The sequence below is a fragment of the Schistocerca nitens genome, chromosome 3 (genome assembly GCF_023898315.1).
Source record: "Schistocerca nitens isolate TAMUIC-IGC-003100 chromosome 3, iqSchNite1.1, whole genome shotgun sequence".
Taxonomy (NCBI): Eukaryota; Metazoa; Arthropoda; class Insecta; order Orthoptera; family Acrididae; genus Schistocerca; species Schistocerca nitens.
This window is the reverse complement of record NC_064616.1, coordinates 463,530,563-463,552,842: the sequence shown is the minus strand read 5'-3', so window position 1 is coordinate 463,552,842 and position 22,280 is coordinate 463,530,563. Positions and strand designations below refer to the sequence as shown.

Sequence of the window (22,280 nt, the reverse complement as noted above, 5' to 3'; positions counted from 1 at the left end):
TAATGTCTCTCCTGTATATCTTGTACTGCCAATTACAAAAGCACACCAGGAATCCCGTCTCAGTAAAGCAAGCAATAGGATCATTCAAAAATGAAATTTTGAAAATTACAGACAACATTGATGATGTCAGAAGTGAGAAAGAACCAAATGTAACAAAAAGAAGATAACAATGACACATATATAGCAAGGAATGTAGAAGCAAACAGAGTTTGAATTCTCCAGCTATTTATTGGTGTCTAGTTACTCCTGATTACAGCACATTTCTTCCTTTCTGTGAGAACTTGCCTATAATATGATAAGCATCTCTGTTATGTTTCTGAAAATAAACAGAAATTTCTTAGTGGTTGCTTTCTATATTCTAATTAAAGTTGCCAGTCAGCTATGTTTTCTCCATCTTTATAGCCCTACGGAAATTTACTTCCTGCGTAAGCATTGTGTTAAAGTTGGAATACCACGGAATACTGACAGACAGGTTGTTGGTAATACAATGTGGGTGAGAAGTCACTGTAACTCTGTTTAGCATCAAATGTCATTGTGCAGATTTGTAGCTATGTTACCATGGTAGGTATGATTGGTCATAGTTATACTACTGAGGAGCACTTAGTGACAAGTGTGCATGTGCACAAATGAAAACACACAGGGCAGAAAATAAGATAGATTATGGGAACATTCCAGGAAAGATTTAATGAGGCTCCACCATGGAAGACAACACTCCTGGATTGGGGAAGATGTCCTTTTGCTATTGGCTGTGTCAAAGACAGGCCACAGAATGAAAGGAAGAAGACACGAGAAGAAACACATGGGCACCAATGGAAGATCACATGAAAAAAGACTTTCAGGTAAGACCTTTTCGATCAATGTTTGTAAATGAGTTATTGGATAAAGACCAGAAATAGTGAATTTGACCATGCCATGCTTTGTTAATTCAATTTCCAAAATGCAGTGAACCATGCCAAGGTTATGTTTTCAGATGAATGTACCATTTATTGCAGCTCACATGCTAGAAATAGTGTCATTTGAGCCAAGTTAGAAAGGAAAGCACCTTATGTCAGGATATGGGCAGTAAAGACATCAAAACAACTGCCTGGACCATACTTTTTTGAAGGGACTGTGAATACCACAAATTATTTACACAAGTTACAAACATGGTTAATGCCTCAGCTAGAGGAAAGGGGCCTTACAGAAGGCATATGCTTGCAATGAGGCAGGGTGTCTCCTCACTATGGTCTTGCAGTGTGTGACTTCCTAAATGAACACTTTCCTGGTTAGAGGATAGATCATGGTTTATCAGCAACACCAACTCCCTCAAAATGGCCACTTAGAGGTCCTGACCTAACCCCGCCTAACAACTCGTTATGGGGAGTCATTAAGGCACATGTATTGTCATGCTCCAAACAAAGAACTGCATTATGCTGTTGAGCATGCATTTTGTACTATAACAATGAACATGCTCAAAAATATGTCAAGAGGAACATGGAGGTATATGGAAATGTGTTTACAACATTATGGGGAGCATGCTGTTACATTAAACACTTAATAGTTAAGTACTTCTGCTAAAACAAATCAAATGAATTAAAATTCGATACTAGGGAGTATGAGGACTTCTTGCTCACACTGTACATGGAAGAGAGACTTGTGGGCACTACTACATAGAAAGTGAGACTGAGCTTGAATGTGGTTAAGACAGTGTCTTCAACATTTGCACAAGAAGGTTATATTTATTAAACAGCAAACCTATTTGAACAGCCAAACAATTAACATTGAGATAAAAATATATTTACTGAAATGTTCTGGATATTGATTTGATTGATGCTAACCTGTTGCAAGAAACAATTATTCCCCTTCAGAATGTATAGTTATTGGTTCTATACATTTTACTAACAACTACTCCTTTTTTCCTTTCACAGTCTTCCATAATTTCTTTTTTCTCATCTATCAGTACCTAATTCTCTCCCCCTTCTCTTTTAACTATGTCCCTCTCCTGCTTTGCCTGATACTTCTGCTCTCTTGTCGATATAGACATTATTTCATATCAGTTTATTCTTTTCATTGTCTTACTTGCATAGATCATTTCACTCTGTCCTATGGTGAGGTTCCTGAAACAACTCCTCAGTGCTATCTTCCTGTCTTTCCTGGATTTCGGTTTGGTCATATCATGACACACATAAGCCTATGTTTGCTTTGTTAACACGAGATTAAACTACAAACACAAGATCTCTTGCAGTTTTATCTCTCAACTTATCACTCATACATTCATCCCCACACACTTTGCACTGTATGAATTTTTTTATCAGAACATGTGTTCTACTTGTTAAATTTACACTAAACTGATTTTAAAACTTGAAAGCCACATCAACTGCAGAAAAAAGTGTGTAGTAGCTGTGATATAGGAAAAGTCATACTTATGATTAACACATACACAAGTTCAAAACAACTTTCAGATTAAGCAAAATTATCTACCAACAACTAATAGAGGTTACTTCTGTAGGTATATAGAAACAAGAAATTAATTTTAAAAGTTAGCATTTACATATTAGAAGAATATATTACCCTTTAATTTCCCATCTTTCCTTCTCAAATCCCTTGTGAATTGACTGTGCTATCGAAGATTCCATTAGGTCAACATATCTTACAACCAGTGGGGCAAATGTATCACGAAGGTGTTGATGAAACCTTCCATTCTTTAAATTATCTGCAAGGAAATATGTTTATGAACAGCATCAAACCTTGAAAATCCAAAATATATTTCTTCACAGATATTGTAATGTCCATGTACTGACCATCAGTTCTCAAATAATCATTCAGTATCTGGAATAAAGGGAATGAATCCCATGTATCTGGAGGCTGTTCTGCCAATACTTGATCCATGTCAACTGCAAATAGTGACCAAAATATTTCTGCATGTTCTACAAGCAGGTCACTGAACCATGCAAATGCCTGTAAAAATGAGAATAATTATAGTAATTTAAGATATATTTTCGAGATATTTCTTGCACAGTTAATTTGAAATAACACAGTATATTTATTAAGTATTATTGCAGGCATGGTAAGTAACATTTCTTTGAGGTAGATATTTTTATATATTTTTGTTTTGGATTGAGAGTTGTATCTGGAAGAATGGAGAAAAAATTTAACATTACCAAAAGGTACAATGACAAATATTTACTTTACAAACATATGATGCTCACTTTGTAATGTGTTACCTGAACCCGAATTGATATGGAAGTTAAGAAACTATAATGAATAACCAATGCCATAGCATCAGGACAATAATTTCATACAGCAGTTGCAGTGTTGGTTTGTTTCCATATATGTTCATCTAGAGCAAGTTGTGTAAATGCAAATAAAAACTAAAAAGTATGGTAGGAATGTATCACTGAAACAACACAGGTCCATGTGAATGCACAGCACAGTATAACACTACGCAGATCGAGATTGGATAGGGAGAAATGAAAAGGTCATAAACAACAACATGATGGCAATATGTACAAAGTCTAAGAAATTATTACAGAACACCTTACTCTGGTGTTAGGATACAACATTATTTTAACTTTGAAATATGTCTTTATGCTGTCACAAATTAAATCTAAATCAGTGAACTAAGTGTCAGTGCTTTGAGTGCAGTATTAGAGCCTATATTTATAATTTGCATCATGTGTCTGTAACAAATGGCTTGACATTGGCCATTGAGTTGATTAAATGTTCTGAAAGTTGTCACATCATAAGCACAATTCAAGAGTTGGTATAAAAACAAACAGTTGAAGAAGCTGCTACTAGTGGAAGAGAGAATGAGCACAATATTTCTCACTTGGTGTCAAATTAGAAATTTCATTTTTATGGTGATGAAAATTTCATTGGGAGGAGTCAAAAATTATCCATTACAGAGATATTGTTCCCTTCAGGTGTGAAGCTAAAATTAGGTACATGGTATGGATGTCAAGCATAAAACAGCATGAAAAGTTGAATGTAATATGTTGCATCTTACTGGTTGATACATATGGTAACAAACTACAAACTTTTTACTAGTTTTTGTTGTGTTTCTGATGGCTCATGAAAGAATTAAGGTATGTCTCAATTTAACTGTGTGACTGAAATATCAGAAGATTTCCAAAATGAATTTTCTCTCTTCATTTTAGTCTGTGCTTATGTGAAGCTTCCTGGTAGGTAAAATGCTATGTGCCAGAGTGGAGATGACGTGCTGGCAGAAGTAAACTTGTCAGGGCAGGCTGTGAATAATGCTCGGATAGCTCAGTCAGTAGAACATTGGCCCATGAATGACAAAGGTCTCAGGTTTCAGCCCAGGTCATGTACATAGTTTTGATCTACCAAAAAGTTTCACATGGAACTTATTCACATCATTTATTGTTCATTATGCCCTAGGTTTGTTCAGAATTCATAGTCCTGCAATCTGTGCAGACTAAACAATATGTCATGCTGTATAATGAACTCACCATATAATACTGATTAAATGCTCAGAGAGACAAATTGTGATCAAACTACATAATTTGTTATTTTCAAGTTAAATGTATTGTGTTCATAATATTTCACTATGGTGTGAAAAGTGTAAGCTGGTTTATAAATAAGACACATTTTCACAGTGAATGTGTGGCTACATGCTGATCATATGCAGTTGATAAAAATTATTTTTGTGTGACAGTTAATCAACATCCAAACTGATGAACCAAAATACGTACATCCATCTCTCTCTCTCTCTCTCTCTCTCTCTCTCTCTCTCTCTCTCTCACACACACACACACACACACACACACACACACACACACACACACAACACGTCTTTACTTTTTCAGAATTCTTTCAGATAATGGAAGAAATTTTTAGCAAAAAGTTTTTAAATTTATTTCAAAACATAAAAACGAAATTATTATTAAAGTGGCTGAATATATTTAGAGTTGCAGGATTTGTCCCCTCCTGGTGAGGGAGGCAATTGAGGTTAGGTACTGGCAGTCCTGTGATAACATGAACATTAGTACTGGAGCACAAATTATAGGTCAACTAGGGAGGAGAAGGAACTTTTTAGCATTTATCCAGTCCACTTCATGAAAACCATCAATAACATAAGTCTAGTGAGTGAGCTGTGAATTTGAACCCCACTCTAGTTGAAAATCAGCCCAGTACCCTAACCGTTGCAATGCGTCTCTCAGTGCTAAACAGTTTATGACTTTTTAACGTTACTGTTATATTTACAGAGATTGCTGTTGTTTTCATATTCTCAATGGTCAGTAATGAACAACTTCATAGCAGTATTGTGAATCTGTTTTTGATTAAGTCAAGTTGATTAAAAGGTTCAATATGGGATGCTTGAGGCTGCACAACATGTACAATGCAAATTCTAGGTTCTTCACCATTCTGCATGAGTTAGCACACTGTCAGTATATTTTAAATCATTATAGACTTAAAACATATTTTCAAATTGATAACACTATGAGACTAATGAGTTTTAAGATGCAGTAAAAAAAAAAAAAAAGCACATTTCCTGCCTGATATGTGAAGATGATCTACTTCATTCAGATCTTCAGTATGCAATGCAATGCAATATAAACTATCACCTGCCTTAGGAGAGCATTTTATTGTTAAGCCAAACATAAATGTCAGAGTGGAATTAACACACCACAATGCTGAATACTTTTTACCACATATTTTTTTTCAGATCAACAAAAGTTTTATATCTCTGTACTACATATAAACACCCATAGATCAAATAAGTTGCTCCTGATACAGGTTTTCACTATCTCAGCATACAATTATCTTCAGAAATTTTCATGTATATGATTTCCTTTTTATACATTTGGACTTTCTTACTTTGTGGCCTCTCATTATAATAGTAGTTTTTGTGGCATCATTCTGAATGATAGTTAACATTATATGTTCCTCCACATATCACATATTGCCACTAACATAAGATACAATTTGCTTGTATTTGGTCCACCATTTTTTCAAAAACTGCCACACATTATATCTTCATTTGGATATTTCTATAAAATACTTTTCCAATGACAGTTGTAGTAATATTCTCACACAAAGCATTTCAGCAAGAAAAGTCATAAAATTTATATCAACTACAACAGATTTTCACCTCTGCATGACATGTAAAGTATATTAGACATTCAGTCTCAGTGTCCATTGATGTCCTCCTTCAAATGAGCAACTCATCTATTTCCTCCTATTATAGCTATGTATGTAATAGAGGTTTGATGGCAAATTGTATCCTAGGAACCAACAACAGGACTGACTGTCCACTAACACATCAATAAGTGAACAATTAATGATATGTTTCATAACTTACAAATGAGTGCCATTCAAAAAATGGGATACATTGTCATTATTCAAAAATTAAAGACAAAGCTTTTGGCAATGGAATATAATGTTTCAACTTCTGAAAGTATCAGGAATAAAATACGAAGATTCAAAGGAAATTTACAACTTCTATGGAAAGCTGACTGCTGTTATAATAGTCAAAGAACATTCAAGAGAAGTAGTAGTTAAGAAAGAAGTGAGACAAGTTTGTAGCCTATTCCCAATTACATTCAATCTGTGTATTGAGCAAACTGTCAAGGAGACCAAGCAAAATTTTGGAAAGGGAATTAAAATTCAGCAATAAGGAACAAATAATTTGAGGTTTCCCAGTGACATTGTAATTCTGTCAGAGACAGTGAAGGACTCGGAAGAGAAACTGAACAGAATTGATGGTGTCTTAAATAAGGTTAAACATCAACAAACATAAAACAAGGGTAATGGAATGAAATAGGAATAAACAAGCAATGCTGAGGGAATAGGATCAGGAAATGAGAAATAAAGGTAGTACATCATGTTTTCTTTTATTTGAGCAGCAAAATAACTGACAGTTGCTGAAGTGGAGGGGATATCACATGCAGACTGGCAATAACAAGGAAACCAATTACTAAAACGAGAAGTCTGTTAGTATGAAATATATTTTTGGTAGAAAGACTTACCTAAAAGTATTTGTCTGGACTCTAAATTGGGAAAACTGAGCATCAATACACCAATCAGAGCAGGGAAACTATGTGAATTAGAAGATGCTGGATGAACAAAAGATCCCGATATTGGAAATTCAAGAAATCTATATAACAAATGACAACACATGTGATTTCACTAACTACAGATTGTTAAAGAGCAAAACAGACAAGAAAATAAACAAGGAAGCTCCACTCCTGGAGATGGCCTTTGCAGTCAACAAGATGTTCCTCCATTTAATAACAGAAGTGAAACAAAAAAATAACAGACTGATGACAATGAGGCTCAAATGTGCAAATAAGTCATATTCATGCACCAGTGCACAACATACATGCACCAGTAAATCAGTATAACAAGGGAGACAAAGATGGAATCTACAAGTACTTGGATGAATTAGAAAAAAAAAGATCCGTAATGGAGATATTAAAGTATTGTTTGTTGATTTAAACTAAGACTTAGGCAAACAGATTCAGAGGAACAATAGGGACAATATCGAGTACAGATTCACTAAGAAGAATGGCGAGAGATTGCTGGAGTTACGTTACCAAAACAGTATGAGAATAATGTCAACTCACTTCAAGGAAGAGATAAGAAAATAGTGACTGGAGGTCACTGATTAGATTATTAGGAGTATATCAAATTCACCATGTAGCAATTACATACAAGAACAACAGAAAAATCATTAATGTAAAAGGTAGAAAAGGAGCAAACATAGAAACTGAGTATTATTTTATCACAAGCAAAATCACACTATCAAACAGAATGGACAAGAGGACCAACGTGATGCCAAAGTTTGATACAACAAAATTGAAATCAGGAAGGATCCAGGATGAATGGGAGGAAGAGATAGCAATGACATAAAGAATTCAGACAGAAGATGACTGGTATGAGAAACTTCCACAAAACATTTAAGACTTTAATCATAGGACACAAACCATAAAATCTGTGTGTCAGAAAAAAGGATAGAGAACTGGCACTGAGCAACAAAGTGAACTGTGAGACTTCAGTGAACTCCTGAACTGTCCTGAACAGGCTTATTGATCCCCAAGGACCCAAGTGATGAAGAGAAATGATAACTGAAAAGCACTAGGTGGACTGAAGATCAAGAACCAAATCATGAAATTGAAAAAAATAGAAGAGCAGCATAAGAAATGGCATAAAAGCTTCATTGCTAAAGTAAGCTGGGCTGAATGCCATCAGAGAAATAACAAATATCATACAAAGCATATGGAAGACTGTTACTGCCCATCACATACAAAATTGTATTACCATGCCCACTAAACGGAAGACAGTTCTAACTAGAAAACAAGATAAGAGAATAACAAACAGGCTTCAGATTGGGAAGACCCAGTGCTGAACAGATGCTCCATTTAAAGACAGTCCTGAGATACCAAGTGAGGAGAAGCAGAGAGACCATGTGCACTTTCGTAGATTTTGGAAAGACTTATGGCTCTTTGGGTGGACCATTACTAATAATTGAACTGAAAGAAGGGGCTCTCAATGAGAAGACAGTGGACATTATTAAACAGACACTAACAAACATGAAGTCCAAAATAAAATTCATGGGATAGTTACCAGAATCCTTCAAGATTAGAACATGAGTGAGTCAGGATGATGGTATCTAACCACAATTATTCAATACATTATCAGAGAGAGTTGTCAGGGAATGGGAAAAAAAGAAATGAAGTTTCAGGGACTTTATAAAGTAATCAGACTGTGAAGGAAAATCAAAGAACTTGAGATTAGCTGTCTGGAATTTGCTGATGATTTGGCAGTAAAGGCTGAAAAGGACAACAGATTTTCTGTGAGAAAACAGAATACATGTCAAACCAAAAAGATGCATAAAAAAAGATCATGACATGATATGGTGAGATCAAGGGAGTTCACAAGCTAAAATATCTTTGAGAAAATGATACAGGGAAATGTGATAGAAAAAGAAGCTCATGTACAGAGAAACCAAGAGACTAGCAGAGTATTTAGGAAGACTGGAAAAATCTAAAATAACAAACGCATCTCACATAATTCAAAAGTGATACATTACTATACTGTCATCAGATAAAAGCCTTATATGCATTAGAAATGTTGGTCACTGATTGGAAAGATGCATTAGGAAATATCAATAAACTAGAGAGTAGAATCATTAGGAAAATCCTTGGACCCAATAAGTCAGGAGAAGTTTACAGATTGTGGAACAGAGAAGATACCGAACAGGTATCTAACATAATACATGTGACTAAGAAAATATCAACTGCAATTTTATAGGACAAAAATACGTAACAAACATGGTTTCAAAAACGCAAATCTTAAAAGCTGTGAGCATCAAATGAGGATACATTCCTCTGTTATTGTCCATGACAGCATGGAGTAAATGTCTGTTACTGTTGTTAAAGTAAACTGCATTCACAATATTGGGTAAGTGAAGCACATACATTAGTTGTAATGAAACTATTTTGTGTTTTGTTAAGTTTGTGAAATGCTTTTACATTGTAGGTTTATCTTTACACTTATCAGAATAACGGGAGCCTAATATTGTGTGGACTATTGAAATCTTTAGTATTTGTGACACTCGTTAATGATGTGTAAAGACTATAGGAAGACTTCATCAATGCCAGCCAGCACAACTGTGACTTGGAGTTTTTCAGAGAGTGTGTGATTTTGTAAGGCATTGGACAGAAGCACGTGGTACTCTGGATGGACACCACAGTGAACACTTCCCTTGGCAATGGTTTGAAAGTGCATATTGTATGTAACAGCAAACAAATTACGTTGGAAGCTCTGCTGTTTCACAGTAACACAATAAAGTATTCTTATTTGCTTACCTAGTTTTTCATGACATTTTGTAGGTAGCTTGTAACAGCAAAGATGTTGAAAAACAGCTAAGTGTTTGCAGTAGCAAAGATGAACAAGTGCTTATTGCTTTATGGTATGTAATTGAGAGCTAATGTTTACTATATATTTTTTCTTGTTCTCATCCATACTATCACTTATCAAAATAGGGTACAATCTGATGCTTAGAAGAGAGAATGAAAGTTACCTGGGCATCTCTTAACATTTCTCGTCATTTTATTAGACTACAGTTTGCTTTCACATTTACACAAACATATCACAAAACTGTTTGAATGAAGATACTTTACAGTGTATGATATTGCATGAGGGACAAACACTGCAATCGAGACTTGCATCAGAGACATTCCCAAATTTTGAAGTAACACATCACTGGCTGCAAGCTATTGCAGTAGGTAAAAGGAGTGCAGCAAGATATTTCCTAAAATGTTAGAAGATTCTGAGTTTATGAATATCAATTTTGAAGAATAAAATTTGTGATATTCATTTAAAGCCATTTTCCCTTCCCATAATTTTGTATAGGGTTACTAACCATGCCCCTGTCTAGTCCACCACAAGAGAACTGGGCCTATTACTTCAGTACACTCCAACTAATAAATTCATACAGAGATTATCAGTCATTGCATAGTCATAACCAACAGTACCCCAGTTTACACGTTTACACATTTCACCCATCTGTTACTCTAATATAAATTTATTTTACAATTACAGGATATATTTCTGTAGAGTACTTATTGCACTTCACCGAGCGAGGTGGCGCAGTGGTTAGACACTGGACTCGCATTCGGAAGGACGACGGTTCAATCCCGCGTCCGGCCATCCTGATTTAGGTTTTCCGTGATTTCCCTAAATAACTCCAGGCAAATGCCGGGATGGTTCCTCTGAAAGGGCACGGCTGACTTCCTTCCCCATCCTTCCCTAATCCGATGAGACTGATGACCAAGCTGTCTGGTCTTCCACAACCAACCACCACCACTTATTGCACTTCTTAAAAATTTCTTATTGTTTCCATATTACTTTCGAACACTGTAAAAAATGTATGCACTCTAGCACAAAGCTGACTCATTAAGTGACACAAAGTATCAAGTAATATAAATTATTCAGCAACATTTTTATTAGTTGTTGCTTCTCTTGTGGTGAGAAGCTGTCCTTCTCTATGAAGAGTTCTGTAGTCATCAGATATGTGGCTTGGATCGTCACATGCACAACTTCTGGTGACCTTCTTACATCAACATTATTATCATAAATACATGAGTTAGCATGAATACTATTTTATGAATATGCTCTGTAATACAACTGTAATTCCTTTCATGCTAGCTCCTCTATGTTTATAAATTGTTTTCTTCTTTTCTCAGCAGTAATCCCAAACTTCACAGATGGAACTTCCACCATCTTGATCTATTCACTCATTTAGTGTCAATTTGTGATTAGAAATTCTATTACATCTACCTCATTTTCACTTGTTTAGCCTTAATTCACCTAAACAACTTTCACTGTTATCCATTTACCTACATCTCTGTTTTCATGTGCTTCACGTGTTTTGTGCTACATGTACATTTTCTTTAGTTATTTGCTTTATTTGTTGTTGTCCACCATGATTTTATCTGTGGAAAGTACAAATATATTGTGGTAATTTTAAGTAGTTAACTTCTCACATTTATCAGAGGAAAATAAATACTCCTGCAAAAACAGAGACTTTTGTATCATGAAATGGGTTGTTTGTAGTATCATTAACAATATATTTGAAACATAAATCTGAGACAAGTTTCAATATCTTAAACTCAGACTTTTTATGAAAAATAGAAATGGATTCTTATACATAGAATTTGATTAGTTAGCTGAACACTTAATGATGAATGTGATATTTGACACTTGCCCATCACAGTCTCATAAATACCACATTAAAATTGGTTTGATCAATGTGAAGTATGATATAAAAGTAACTATGAATCAACAACACCAGCCTATAGAGATTCTTCACATAAGGAACAAGTTTCAACAATACAGACTTTGATGTACTAACAGCAAAAAGGAAAATTAGGATGTTGTATCATGGAAAAGAGATTGGTTTCAATTGTATCTTAGATGTTAGTGACTGTGCTTCATTACTGAAAAATGAAACAATACACAATACTGCTGAAGTCAACAGAATTTGCAACCAACAAATTAATTCTGAAATATTTTGTTCAGCTGTGGGTTGTCAACAGTGTCTGTTCATTCAGACATGGATGTATGTAAATATTCTATTTAGTTCTAGCATTACATATGATGACTATGCAGATGATCTAAACATCATTAGCGATAGGAAAGGATCTGTAACAGCAAATGTGAATGCGTTAATCAAGGCTAGTGAAGATGTAGGTCTAAGGATAAGTGAAGACAAAACTAAATACCTGGTTACTACTAGAATGCCAACAGCAGTAGATCAGGAAATGTTAAGAGTTGGAGACATGCAGTTTGAAAAAGTGAACACATTTAAGTATCTAGGCATGGACATAACTTTGAGAAATAAGATTGAATCTGAACTGAAGAAGAGATTACAGGTGGGAAATTAGTGCTACTTCTCACTGAATCAATTACTTTCATCACGGATATTGTCTAGGAATTTAAAGACTAGAATATGAAAAACTATTATTCTACCAGTTATACTGTATGGGTGTGAGACTTGGTCTCTCACTGTGCAAAATGAAAAGCTGTTTCGAGTATTTGAAAACAAAATTTTGAGGAAAATTTTCGGAGCAAAAAGGGATGACATTAGCGGAGAGTGGTGAAAACTGCATAATGAAGAGGTTCATGAACTCCATTCAAGCCCTGACATAATCAGTATTATTAAATAACGTAGGCTGCGATGGGCGGGTCATGTAGCTCAAATGGATGAGGGCAGGGCAGCGCGCAGAGTACTGGTAGGGCCCCTAGAAGGAAAACGTCCTGTGGGGAGACTGAGGCATAGATGGGAGGACAATGTGAAGGCTGATTTGAGGAGCCTATGTATTGAACGTGAATGGAAAGGAAATAGCCCAAGACAGGGACAGATGACGAAAATACATTGCTGTGGTAATGGACTCTCGAGTCCGGTATGACCAGTAAGTAAGTAAGTAAGTAAGTAAGTAAGACTATGACAGCATTTATGATCAGTATCTTGGTATTCATCTCAGTTCAAACTCAATATGAAAGTTCCATGTTAAGTATACAGGGTTATTCAAAATATGAGCAGATGTCACAAATTTTGTCTCTCATACACCATAAGAGATAGAAACACACCACCAATGCTTATGGTCCAAGAAAAATTAAAAGGTCTTCAAAACTCAAGTAGAAGTTCAATTTCGAGCATTAGTGGCACTACTGCTCATTTGCAAGAAAATGGTGACACAGGAATGAGCAATTTGTGTTCTATAATTAGCATAGTTTGGGACCAATGTTAATGTGCAATGAAATTAGCCAACTTTTTCATAAAGTCTTTCACATAAGCCAATTTATGAGTCTGACCAGAACTTTTTAGTAAATGATAACATCTGCAAACAGAAATGCATGGAGAATCCATGCACATCACATGAAAATTTGTGCTGCATAAGTGAAACCTATAAAAGATGCCCTAGAAAAACTACAACACATGCAAAAAATTAACTTAGGATGCCTAAACGAACTGTATGGCATGTTCTAAAACACCATACATCAAATGGCATTCAAATCACATTTATTCCAAGTCCTTTTCACCACATTGAAAGGTGTGAATTTTTCATTGCAATTCCAGAGGAAATGGCAGACAACAATTTAACTCTACTATTAATTTTATCTGATGAGTCTACTTTTCATGATTCTGGTACAGTTACTCATCATAAAATTAGATTTCTGTTGAATGGAAAACTTATGTCAATGAACACTATTTTATATGTCGGGCAATCTGAATAAGCAAGACCACTGTGACTGTTACAATTCTTTAATAGAGAACACAAACGGTTTCACAAATTAAATTTGCATCTTCAGATGCTTCACTCTATACAAAGGGATAAAAGAATATATAGGCAAAATGGGAGAAGTTTTAATGTAAGTTTAAGGGAGCATACTGCTAATTCCAGTACAAAATCAGCTTTGAGTGCTCACTTGCTAGAAATGGGGCACACAGTCTCTAATGACGCCACAAACCTTCAAATACTTTGCCAAGAGAAAAAGGGTACTGTTTGAAATATTTTAGAAGAATTGGAGACTGACTGTTAGTAGACAAAAACCTAATTGCTTTTATCTGCCTGTTTCTTGGCATGGCTAAATTTCTGATAAGTTCTTTTATGCTTTTGCATACAGCGAAGCATTTGGAGATGCAAATTTAACTTGTGAAACCAGTCATGTTCTGTAATAAAGAATTCCAACAGTCGCAGCAGTTTCTTTATTCTAACCCATGGCAGTAATTCAGTATGAAAGAGACTCAGCGAAGTTTAATGACTTAGTGTGGCACATTTAAACAAAATTTCTGGAATATTCTGATCTACTGAGAACATTGTCACAAGAACACTATGTCTTGAATTGCTATAAAACTGTCTGTTTTCAAACTTCAAAAAGTTGTTCATGTAAAATCATCTTCAAGGAAACTGGTGACACACAGCTTAACAAATGTAGTTCTTCTGTGGTTTGGAAAAAAAAAAAAAAAAAAAAAAAAAAAAAAAAAAAAAAAAAAAAAAAAAAAAGGTCGGCTGTGTTCTAGATTCAAAATTAATGTCTATTTTGGACCACATTTTAAAACTGGAGATATCAGTAGCTATGCCCATCTTTATTTGAATTTGCTTGAAACAAACATAGAAAAAGGGAAACCAACAGAAATATAAATTTTACATCCTTTTAATTAACACTTTGTGAACTGGGGAGCTAGAATGTAGTTCAGCTGGCTGCTACTGTGCTTTTCCACAGGACTTTTGAATTTTGTGTTGCAGATTTATCTTATGTCAGTTTATTGCAATTGAAATAGAGGTTTTTTTTCTATTAAAAATGGCAAATAAACATAAACAACAACAACTAAATATTTGTCATCTTCCATTTTCAAAATGGAGATCAAATTAGAAACTTCTGTCATTGAAAATAAATCTGTTTTGAAATGTAGGTTTTTATTGAAAATTACTTTGGTAAATCTGCCTTAGTATGAAATATTTTGAATGATTTAGGAAAAAAAAGTCCTTCATCACAGCCTCCACAATAGTGCAATACTACCTGTACCTTTCCTTGCCTTGCTTAACTTCCATCTACTCTGAGGCCATTCTGACATTTCTGTAGCCAGAATAAATTTAGGAAAATGTGTTCCAGTGAATTGGTTTACAAGTGGATGTTGATAGGCCTTCATTGTTTATCAAAGCTACTGCCAATTCAGTAATGCATGTCTACAGGAAATGACACTGCTAATGATATGCAGCTATATGAAATAGAATAAACAACTGAAGGACATCGTATAGCACTGTATGGACACTGAAATATACAGACATTGCAACCTTGTATTACATGCCAAGACAGGCCACGGCAACAATAACAACATTGCTTCTTCCCATGTGAGAATCCCTAAAGATGTGCGAGAAGTAAGGGGTGTAGACACCATGACATATTGGACTGGTTGGGGAGGCATATGTGGATAGCCAAATAAATTTAGGAAAATGTCTTCAATTGAATCTGTTTATAAGTGAACTACACTACTGGCCATTAAAATTGCTACACCACAAAGATGACGTACTACAGACACAAAACTTAACTGACAGGAAGAAGATGCTGTGATATGCAAATGATTAGCTTTTCAGAGCATTCACACAAGGTTGGCACCGGTGGCGACACCTGCAACCCTACAATGTTCTGGCATGAGGAATGTTTCCAACCAATTTCTCATACACAAACAGCAGTTGACCGGCGTTGCCTGGTGAAATGTTGTTGCGATGTCTCGTGTAAGGAGGAGACACGTGCACCATCACATTTCCAACTTTGATAAAGGTTGGATTGTAGCCTATCACGATTGCGATTTATCATATTGCGACATTGCTGCTCGCGTTGGTCGAGATCCAATGACTGTTATCAGAATATGGAACCAGTGGGTTCAGGAGGGTAATATGGACCACCATGCTGGATCCCAATGCCCTCGTATCACTAGCAGTCAAGATAACAGGCATCTTATCCACATGGCTGTAACAGATTATGCAGCCACGTCTTGATCCCTGAGTCAACAGATGGAGACATTTGCTAGACAACAACCATCTGCATGAACAATTTGACGATGTTTGCAGCAGCGTGGACTATCAGCTTGGAGACCATGGCTGCAGTTACTCTTGACGCTGCATCACAGACAGGAGCACCTGGGATGGTGTACTCAACGACGAACCTGGGTGCACGAATGGCAAAACGGATGAATCCAGGTTCTGTTTACAGCATCATGATGGTCGCATCCATGTTTGGCGATGTCATGGTGAACACACATTGGAAGCATGTATTTATCATTGCCATACTGTCATATCACCAGGCGTGATGGTATGGGGTGCCACTGGTTACACGTCTTGGTCACTTCTTCGCATTGACGGCACTTTGAACAGTGGACGTTATATTTCAGATGTGTTATGACCTGTGGCCTTACCTTTCATTCGATCCCTGCAAAATCCTATATTTCAGCAAGATAATGCACAACCGCAAGTTGTAGGTCCCATACGGGCCTTTCTGGATACAGAAAATGTTTCACTGCTGCTCTGGCCAGCAAATTCTCCAGATCTCTCACCAACTGAAAATGTCTAGTCAATGGCGGCTGAGCAACTGGCTTGTCACAATATGCCAGTTACACCTGTTGATGAACTGTGGTATTGTGTTGAAGCTGCATGGGCAGCTGTACCTGTACACGCCATCCAAGCTCTGTTTGACTCAATTTCCAGGGATATCATTGCAGTTATTACGGCCAGAGGTGGTTGTTCTGGGTACTGATTTCTCAGGATCTATGCACCCAAATTGCGTGAAAATGTAATCACATGTTAGTCCTAGTATAATACATTTGTCCAATGAATACCCGTTTATCATCTGCATTTATTCTTGGTGTAGCAATTTTAATGGCCAGTAGTGTATTTTGAATGAAAGTTCATTCTACCAGACCTCCTTTGTTTATCAAAGCCATTGCCAGTTCAGTGATTCATGTCTGCAGGAACTGACACTGCTGATGATCTGCAGTTGTATGAAATAGAAGAAATGTGTGAAGGATATTGCATAGCACTATACAGACAATGAAAAATACAAACATTGCAACCTTGTATTACACACCAAGATAGGCCAAAATGATGATAATAACATTGTTTCTTCCTGTGTGGGAGTCACAGAAGTTGTGTGAGTACTGAGGGACGTAAATACCACAACATATTGGAATGGTTCAGGAGGCATATAGGGGTAGCCAAAATGGTTCAGGCAACCACTCGCTTTAAGTGGGAAATTCTCATTCACGTCCTGGTCCAGAACAAATTTTCATGTGCCACTAAAAGATTGTACAGCTGATGTATAGTCATATTTACAGTTTTTGAATATATTTCTTATTAGAGCTTCAACTAGCCGTTTTCTACTTTTCAGTTCTGTACTGTAAGGTCATCTTAAGAAAAGAATACAGAGCACGTAGCAGACAACAATCGATGTGATCTGGACTGTGTGTGACCTAATGAGGCATGGCATGAAGCATGAAGGGAATGTAAATAGAAAATAATGCACAATGTTGACTGTATTCCTTTCCCACCAATAGGAGTGACACATGCTATGATTTACTTTTTGTGATGGCCCAATGGTCATAAATTATCTTTATACAGATGACAGATGTTAAAAAAAGTTCAAATACACTTATGAAGCCAAGAAAAGGCTTATGCTGCCTTTTTGGGTACAGTCCATGTAACATAAAAGTTAAATGCCTTGTCTCCAAAGTTTTAAAAAGGCACATGCGAAAAGAGCAGACTGATGTCTCAGCTGCCAGGGTTACAGAACATACATTTTCAGTAACATAGCTATATAAACATAGCCACTTTGTTTTGTCACTTACAGGTTGGTCCAGGTATAATATTAGAAAACGTTTTATACTTGACTGAAAACACAGTACTTGTGAACCACCAGTATATGCAGTACTTTATATCTTACAAAAACATATGAATGTTTTCTCCAGAGACATCATCAGCATAAAGATCTTGTAATTTCTCTCCAGAATGGGCTTAGATGAGACACACATACTGAAAATGTCTTAAAAATGTTAACTACAATACTCAACCTTAGTGCAGCACATGAAGGAGTGAGGCATTCAACCAAAAATGTCTCTGATCATCTACGGAATAGTGTAATGAATTCAGCATATTTGCATATTTCTTTTATAGTTATTCAACTGACTCTGTTCTCACAATGTCAAGTGAATACAGTTATGACTCTTGGTACACGGGAAGAAATAATAAAATAATTAATTGAGTATACTCAAAGTTTCTTTTCACAATCACTATGTAGAAAGTATATATTTTTGTTTCGCGTACTTTATCTTAAACTATTATATTATAATTTGGGACGATAAGGCAGTATCTAGTACGGAGCTCTCCTGAATGCAGAAAAGGACTTAAAGAATAGTGGGAGGACTAACACAAAGGCATTCTTGTAAATCACTATGCAGATACAGCAGGAAATCTCCCCCTGTATATATACGAGGGCAGTTCAATAAGTAATGCAACACATTTTTTTTCTCGGCCAATTTTGGTTGAAAAAACCGGAAATTTCTTGTGGAATATTTTCAAACATTCCCGCTTCGTCTCGTACAGTTTCATTGACTTCCGACAGGTTGCAGCGCTGTACAGAGCTGTTAAAATGGCGTCTGTAACGGATGTGCGTTGCAAACAACGGGCAGTGATCGAGTTTCTTTTGGCGGAAAACCAGGGCATCTCAGATATTCATAGGCGCTTGCAGAATGTCTACGGTGATCTGGCAGTGGACAAAAGCACGGTGAGTCGTTGGGCAAAGCGTGTGTCATCATCGCCGCAAGGTCAAGCAAGACTGTCTGATCTCACGCGTGCGGGCCGGCCGTGCACAGCTGTGACTCCTGCAATGGCGGAGCGTGCGAACTCACTCGTTCGAGATGATTGACGGATCACCATCAAACAACTCAGTGCTCAACTTGACATCTCTGTTGGTAGTGCTGTCACAATTGTTCACCAGTTGGGATATTCAAAGGTTTGTTCCCGCTGGGTCCCTCGTTGTCTAACCGAACACCATAAAGAGCAAAGGAGAACCATCTGTGCGGAATTGCTTGCTCGTCATGTGGCTGAGGGTGACAATTTCTTGTCAAAGATTGTTACAGGCGATGAAACATGGGTTCATCACTTCGAACCTGAAACAAAACGGCAATCAATGGAGTGGCGCCACACCCACTCCCCTACCAAGAAAAAGTTTAAAGCCATACCCTCAGCCGCTAAAGTCATGGTTACAGTCTTCTGGGACGCTGAAGGGGTTATTCTGTTCGATGTCCTTCCCCATGGTCAAACGATCAACTCTGAAGTGTATTGTGCTACTCTTCAGAAATTGAAGAAACGACTTCAGCGTGTTCGTAGGCACAAAAATCTGAACGAACTTCTCCTTCTTCATGACAATGCAAGCCCTCACACAAGTCTTCGCACCCGAGAGGAGCTCACAAAACTTCAGTGGACTGTTCTTCCTCATGCACCCTACAGCCCCGATCTCGCACCGTCGGATTTCCATATGTTTGGCCCAATGAAGGACGCAATCCGTGGGAGGCACTACGCGGATGATGAAGAAGTTATTGATGCAGTACGACATTGGCTCTGACATCGACCAGTGGAATGGTACCGTGCAGGCATACAGGCCCTCATTTCAAGGTGGCGTAAGGCCGTAGAATTGAATGGAGATTACGTTGAAAAATAGTGTTGTGTAGCTAAAAGATTGGGGAATAACCTGGTGTATTTCAATGCTGAATAAAACAACCCCTGTTTCAGAAAAAAAATGTGTTGCATTACTTATTGAACTGCCCTCGTATTTTTGAGACTGTTATAATCATTAGAAAATATTTTACTGAAAATCCAAACTTGTTCCAAAAAGATTAAAATAAACTTTATTAAAATGGCAAAGAAAAAGAATGTCCATTCTGGGAAAGAAGAACTAGCCTCAGATGAAGATTAACCTTATGTTATGGTAAATGGATTTACAACAGGTCGCTCAAGAAATTAAATCTTCTAGGTACCATAACAACTCTTAATGTCAGATTGAAACCATTTTTAATTGAACATTAGTTTCTACAGCTTAAAGAATTTCCTCACAAACCTACTTGTATAGATATTTATGGACCTATTACAAACTGCCTAAAATTCTACAGTAATGTTAAGAATTCATTTAAGTGAACTGTGCATTGTCTATGCTTCTCATAGACACAATATTTGATTTTTTACACAAAATGTAGATCCTTTTCTGTTGCTTCATAAACTTCAAAAAAAATAGGCTATTATGACTGTAATATAATTTTGAACTATTTCATATTATTTAACTATTAAATCAAGCAATGGGAAATCCACGATGGAATAATTACAATATTTTGAAAAGGACAAGTTACTACTCACCAAATAGCAATGATGCTGAGTTGCTAATAGTCCCTATTTGAGACTCAGTATCTTCACTACAAGATGAGTAAAAATCTAATTTAACTTTTAAATCTGTACCCCCCATGAACCATGGACCTTGCCATTGGTGGGGAGGCTTGCGTGTCTCAGCGATACAAAGAGACATGAAGCCCATGCCTACCACATTAGTACAAGTATATAAGCTCCACAGATGTTGAAGAGATTGAATAAATGTATGATGACATAAAAGAAATTACTCAGGTAGTGAAGGGAAATGAAAATTTAATAGACACGTGGAAATGGAATTTTATAGTAGGAAAAGGAAGAGAAGGAAAAGTAGTAGGTGAATATGGAATGGGGGTAAGGAATGAAAGAGGAAGCCACCTAGTAGAATTTTGCACAGAGCATAACTTAATCATAGCTAACACTCAGTTTAAGAATCATGAAAGGAGGTTGTATACATGGAAGAGGCCTGGAGACACTGGAAGGTTTCAGATAGATTATATAATGGTAAGACAGGTTTTGAATTGTAAGACATTTCCAGAGACAGATGTAGATTCTGGCCACAAGTGGTAAGATAGATACTGCCTACAGGTAAATTAAAGAGACCTTTGGAGAAAAGAGAACAACTTGTATGAATATCAAGAGCTCAGGTGGAAAACCAGTACCAAGCAAAGAAGGGAAAGCAGAAAGGTGGAAGGAGTATAAAGAGGGTCTATACAAGGCTGATGTACTTGAGGGCAATATTATGGAGATGGAAGAGGACTTAGATGAAGATGAAATGGGAGATAAGATACTGCATGAAGAGTTTGACAGACCAAGTCAAAACAAGGTGCCAGGAGTAGACAACATTCCATTAGAACTACTGATAGCCTTGGCAGAGCCAGCCATGACAAAGCTCTACCCTCTTGTGAGCAAGATGTAAGAGACAGGTGAAATACCCTCAGATTTCAAGAAGAACGTAATAATTCAAATCTGAAAGAAAGCAGGTGTTGACAGGTGTGAAAATTACCAAACTATCAGTTAAATAGGTCACAGCTGCAAAATACTGACACAAATTCTGTACAGACAAATGGAGAAACTGCTAGAAGCCGACCTCGGGGAAGATCAGTTTGCATTAGATATAAATGTTGGAACATGTGAGGCAATACTGACCCTACGATTTATCTTAGAACATAGATTAAGGAAAGGCAAACCTACATATCTGACGTCTGTAGACTTAGAGAAAGCTTTTGACAATGTTGACTGGGTTACTCTCTTTCAAATTCTGAAAGTGGCAGGGGTCAAGTACAACTTGAGCAGAAACCAGATGGATGTTGAGGGGCATGAAAGGGAATCAGTGGTTGAAAAGGGTGTGAGACAGGTTTACAGCCTATTACTGATGTTATTTAATCTGTATATTGATCAAGCAGTAAAGGGAAAAATAGAAAAATTTGGAGTAGGAATTAAAATCCATGGAGGAGAAATAAAAACTTTGAGGTTTGCTGAGGACATTGTAATTCTGTCAGAGACAGCAAAGGACCTGAAACAGCAGTTGAACAGAATGGACCATGTCTTGAAAGGAGGATATAAGATGAACATCAACAAAATCAAAACGACGGTAATGGAACATAGTCGAATTAAGTCAGGTGATGCTGAGGGAATTAGGTAAGGAAATGAGACATTTAAAGTAGTAGATGAGTTTTTCTATTTGAGGAGCAAAATAACTGATGATGTTCGAAGTAGAGAGGATATACAATGTAGACTGGTAATGGCAAGGAAATCATTTCTGAAGAAGAGAGGTTTGGTAACATCATTTATAGATTTAAGTCTCAGGACATTTTTTGTGAAAGTATTTCTATGGGGTGTAGCCATGAATAGAATTGA

At 36.6% G+C, this 22,280-nt stretch overlaps 1 protein-coding gene across 1 annotated transcript in view; it reads right to left on the bottom strand.

The window, feature by feature from the left end:
* Window positions 1–22,280, bottom strand: part of LOC126248390 (calcium-dependent secretion activator-like) — a 1,500,396-nt gene that overhangs the window by 193,327 nt on the left and 1,284,789 nt on the right. The window contains exons 24-25 of the mRNA XM_049949341.1: window positions 2,781–2,937; window positions 2,551–2,692 (exon numbers count right to left, since the gene is read on the bottom strand). Coding sequence (XP_049805298.1) covers window positions 2,551–2,692; window positions 2,781–2,937 — 299 coding nt within the window. The remainder of the gene's footprint in view (window positions 1–2,550; window positions 2,693–2,780; window positions 2,938–22,280) is intronic.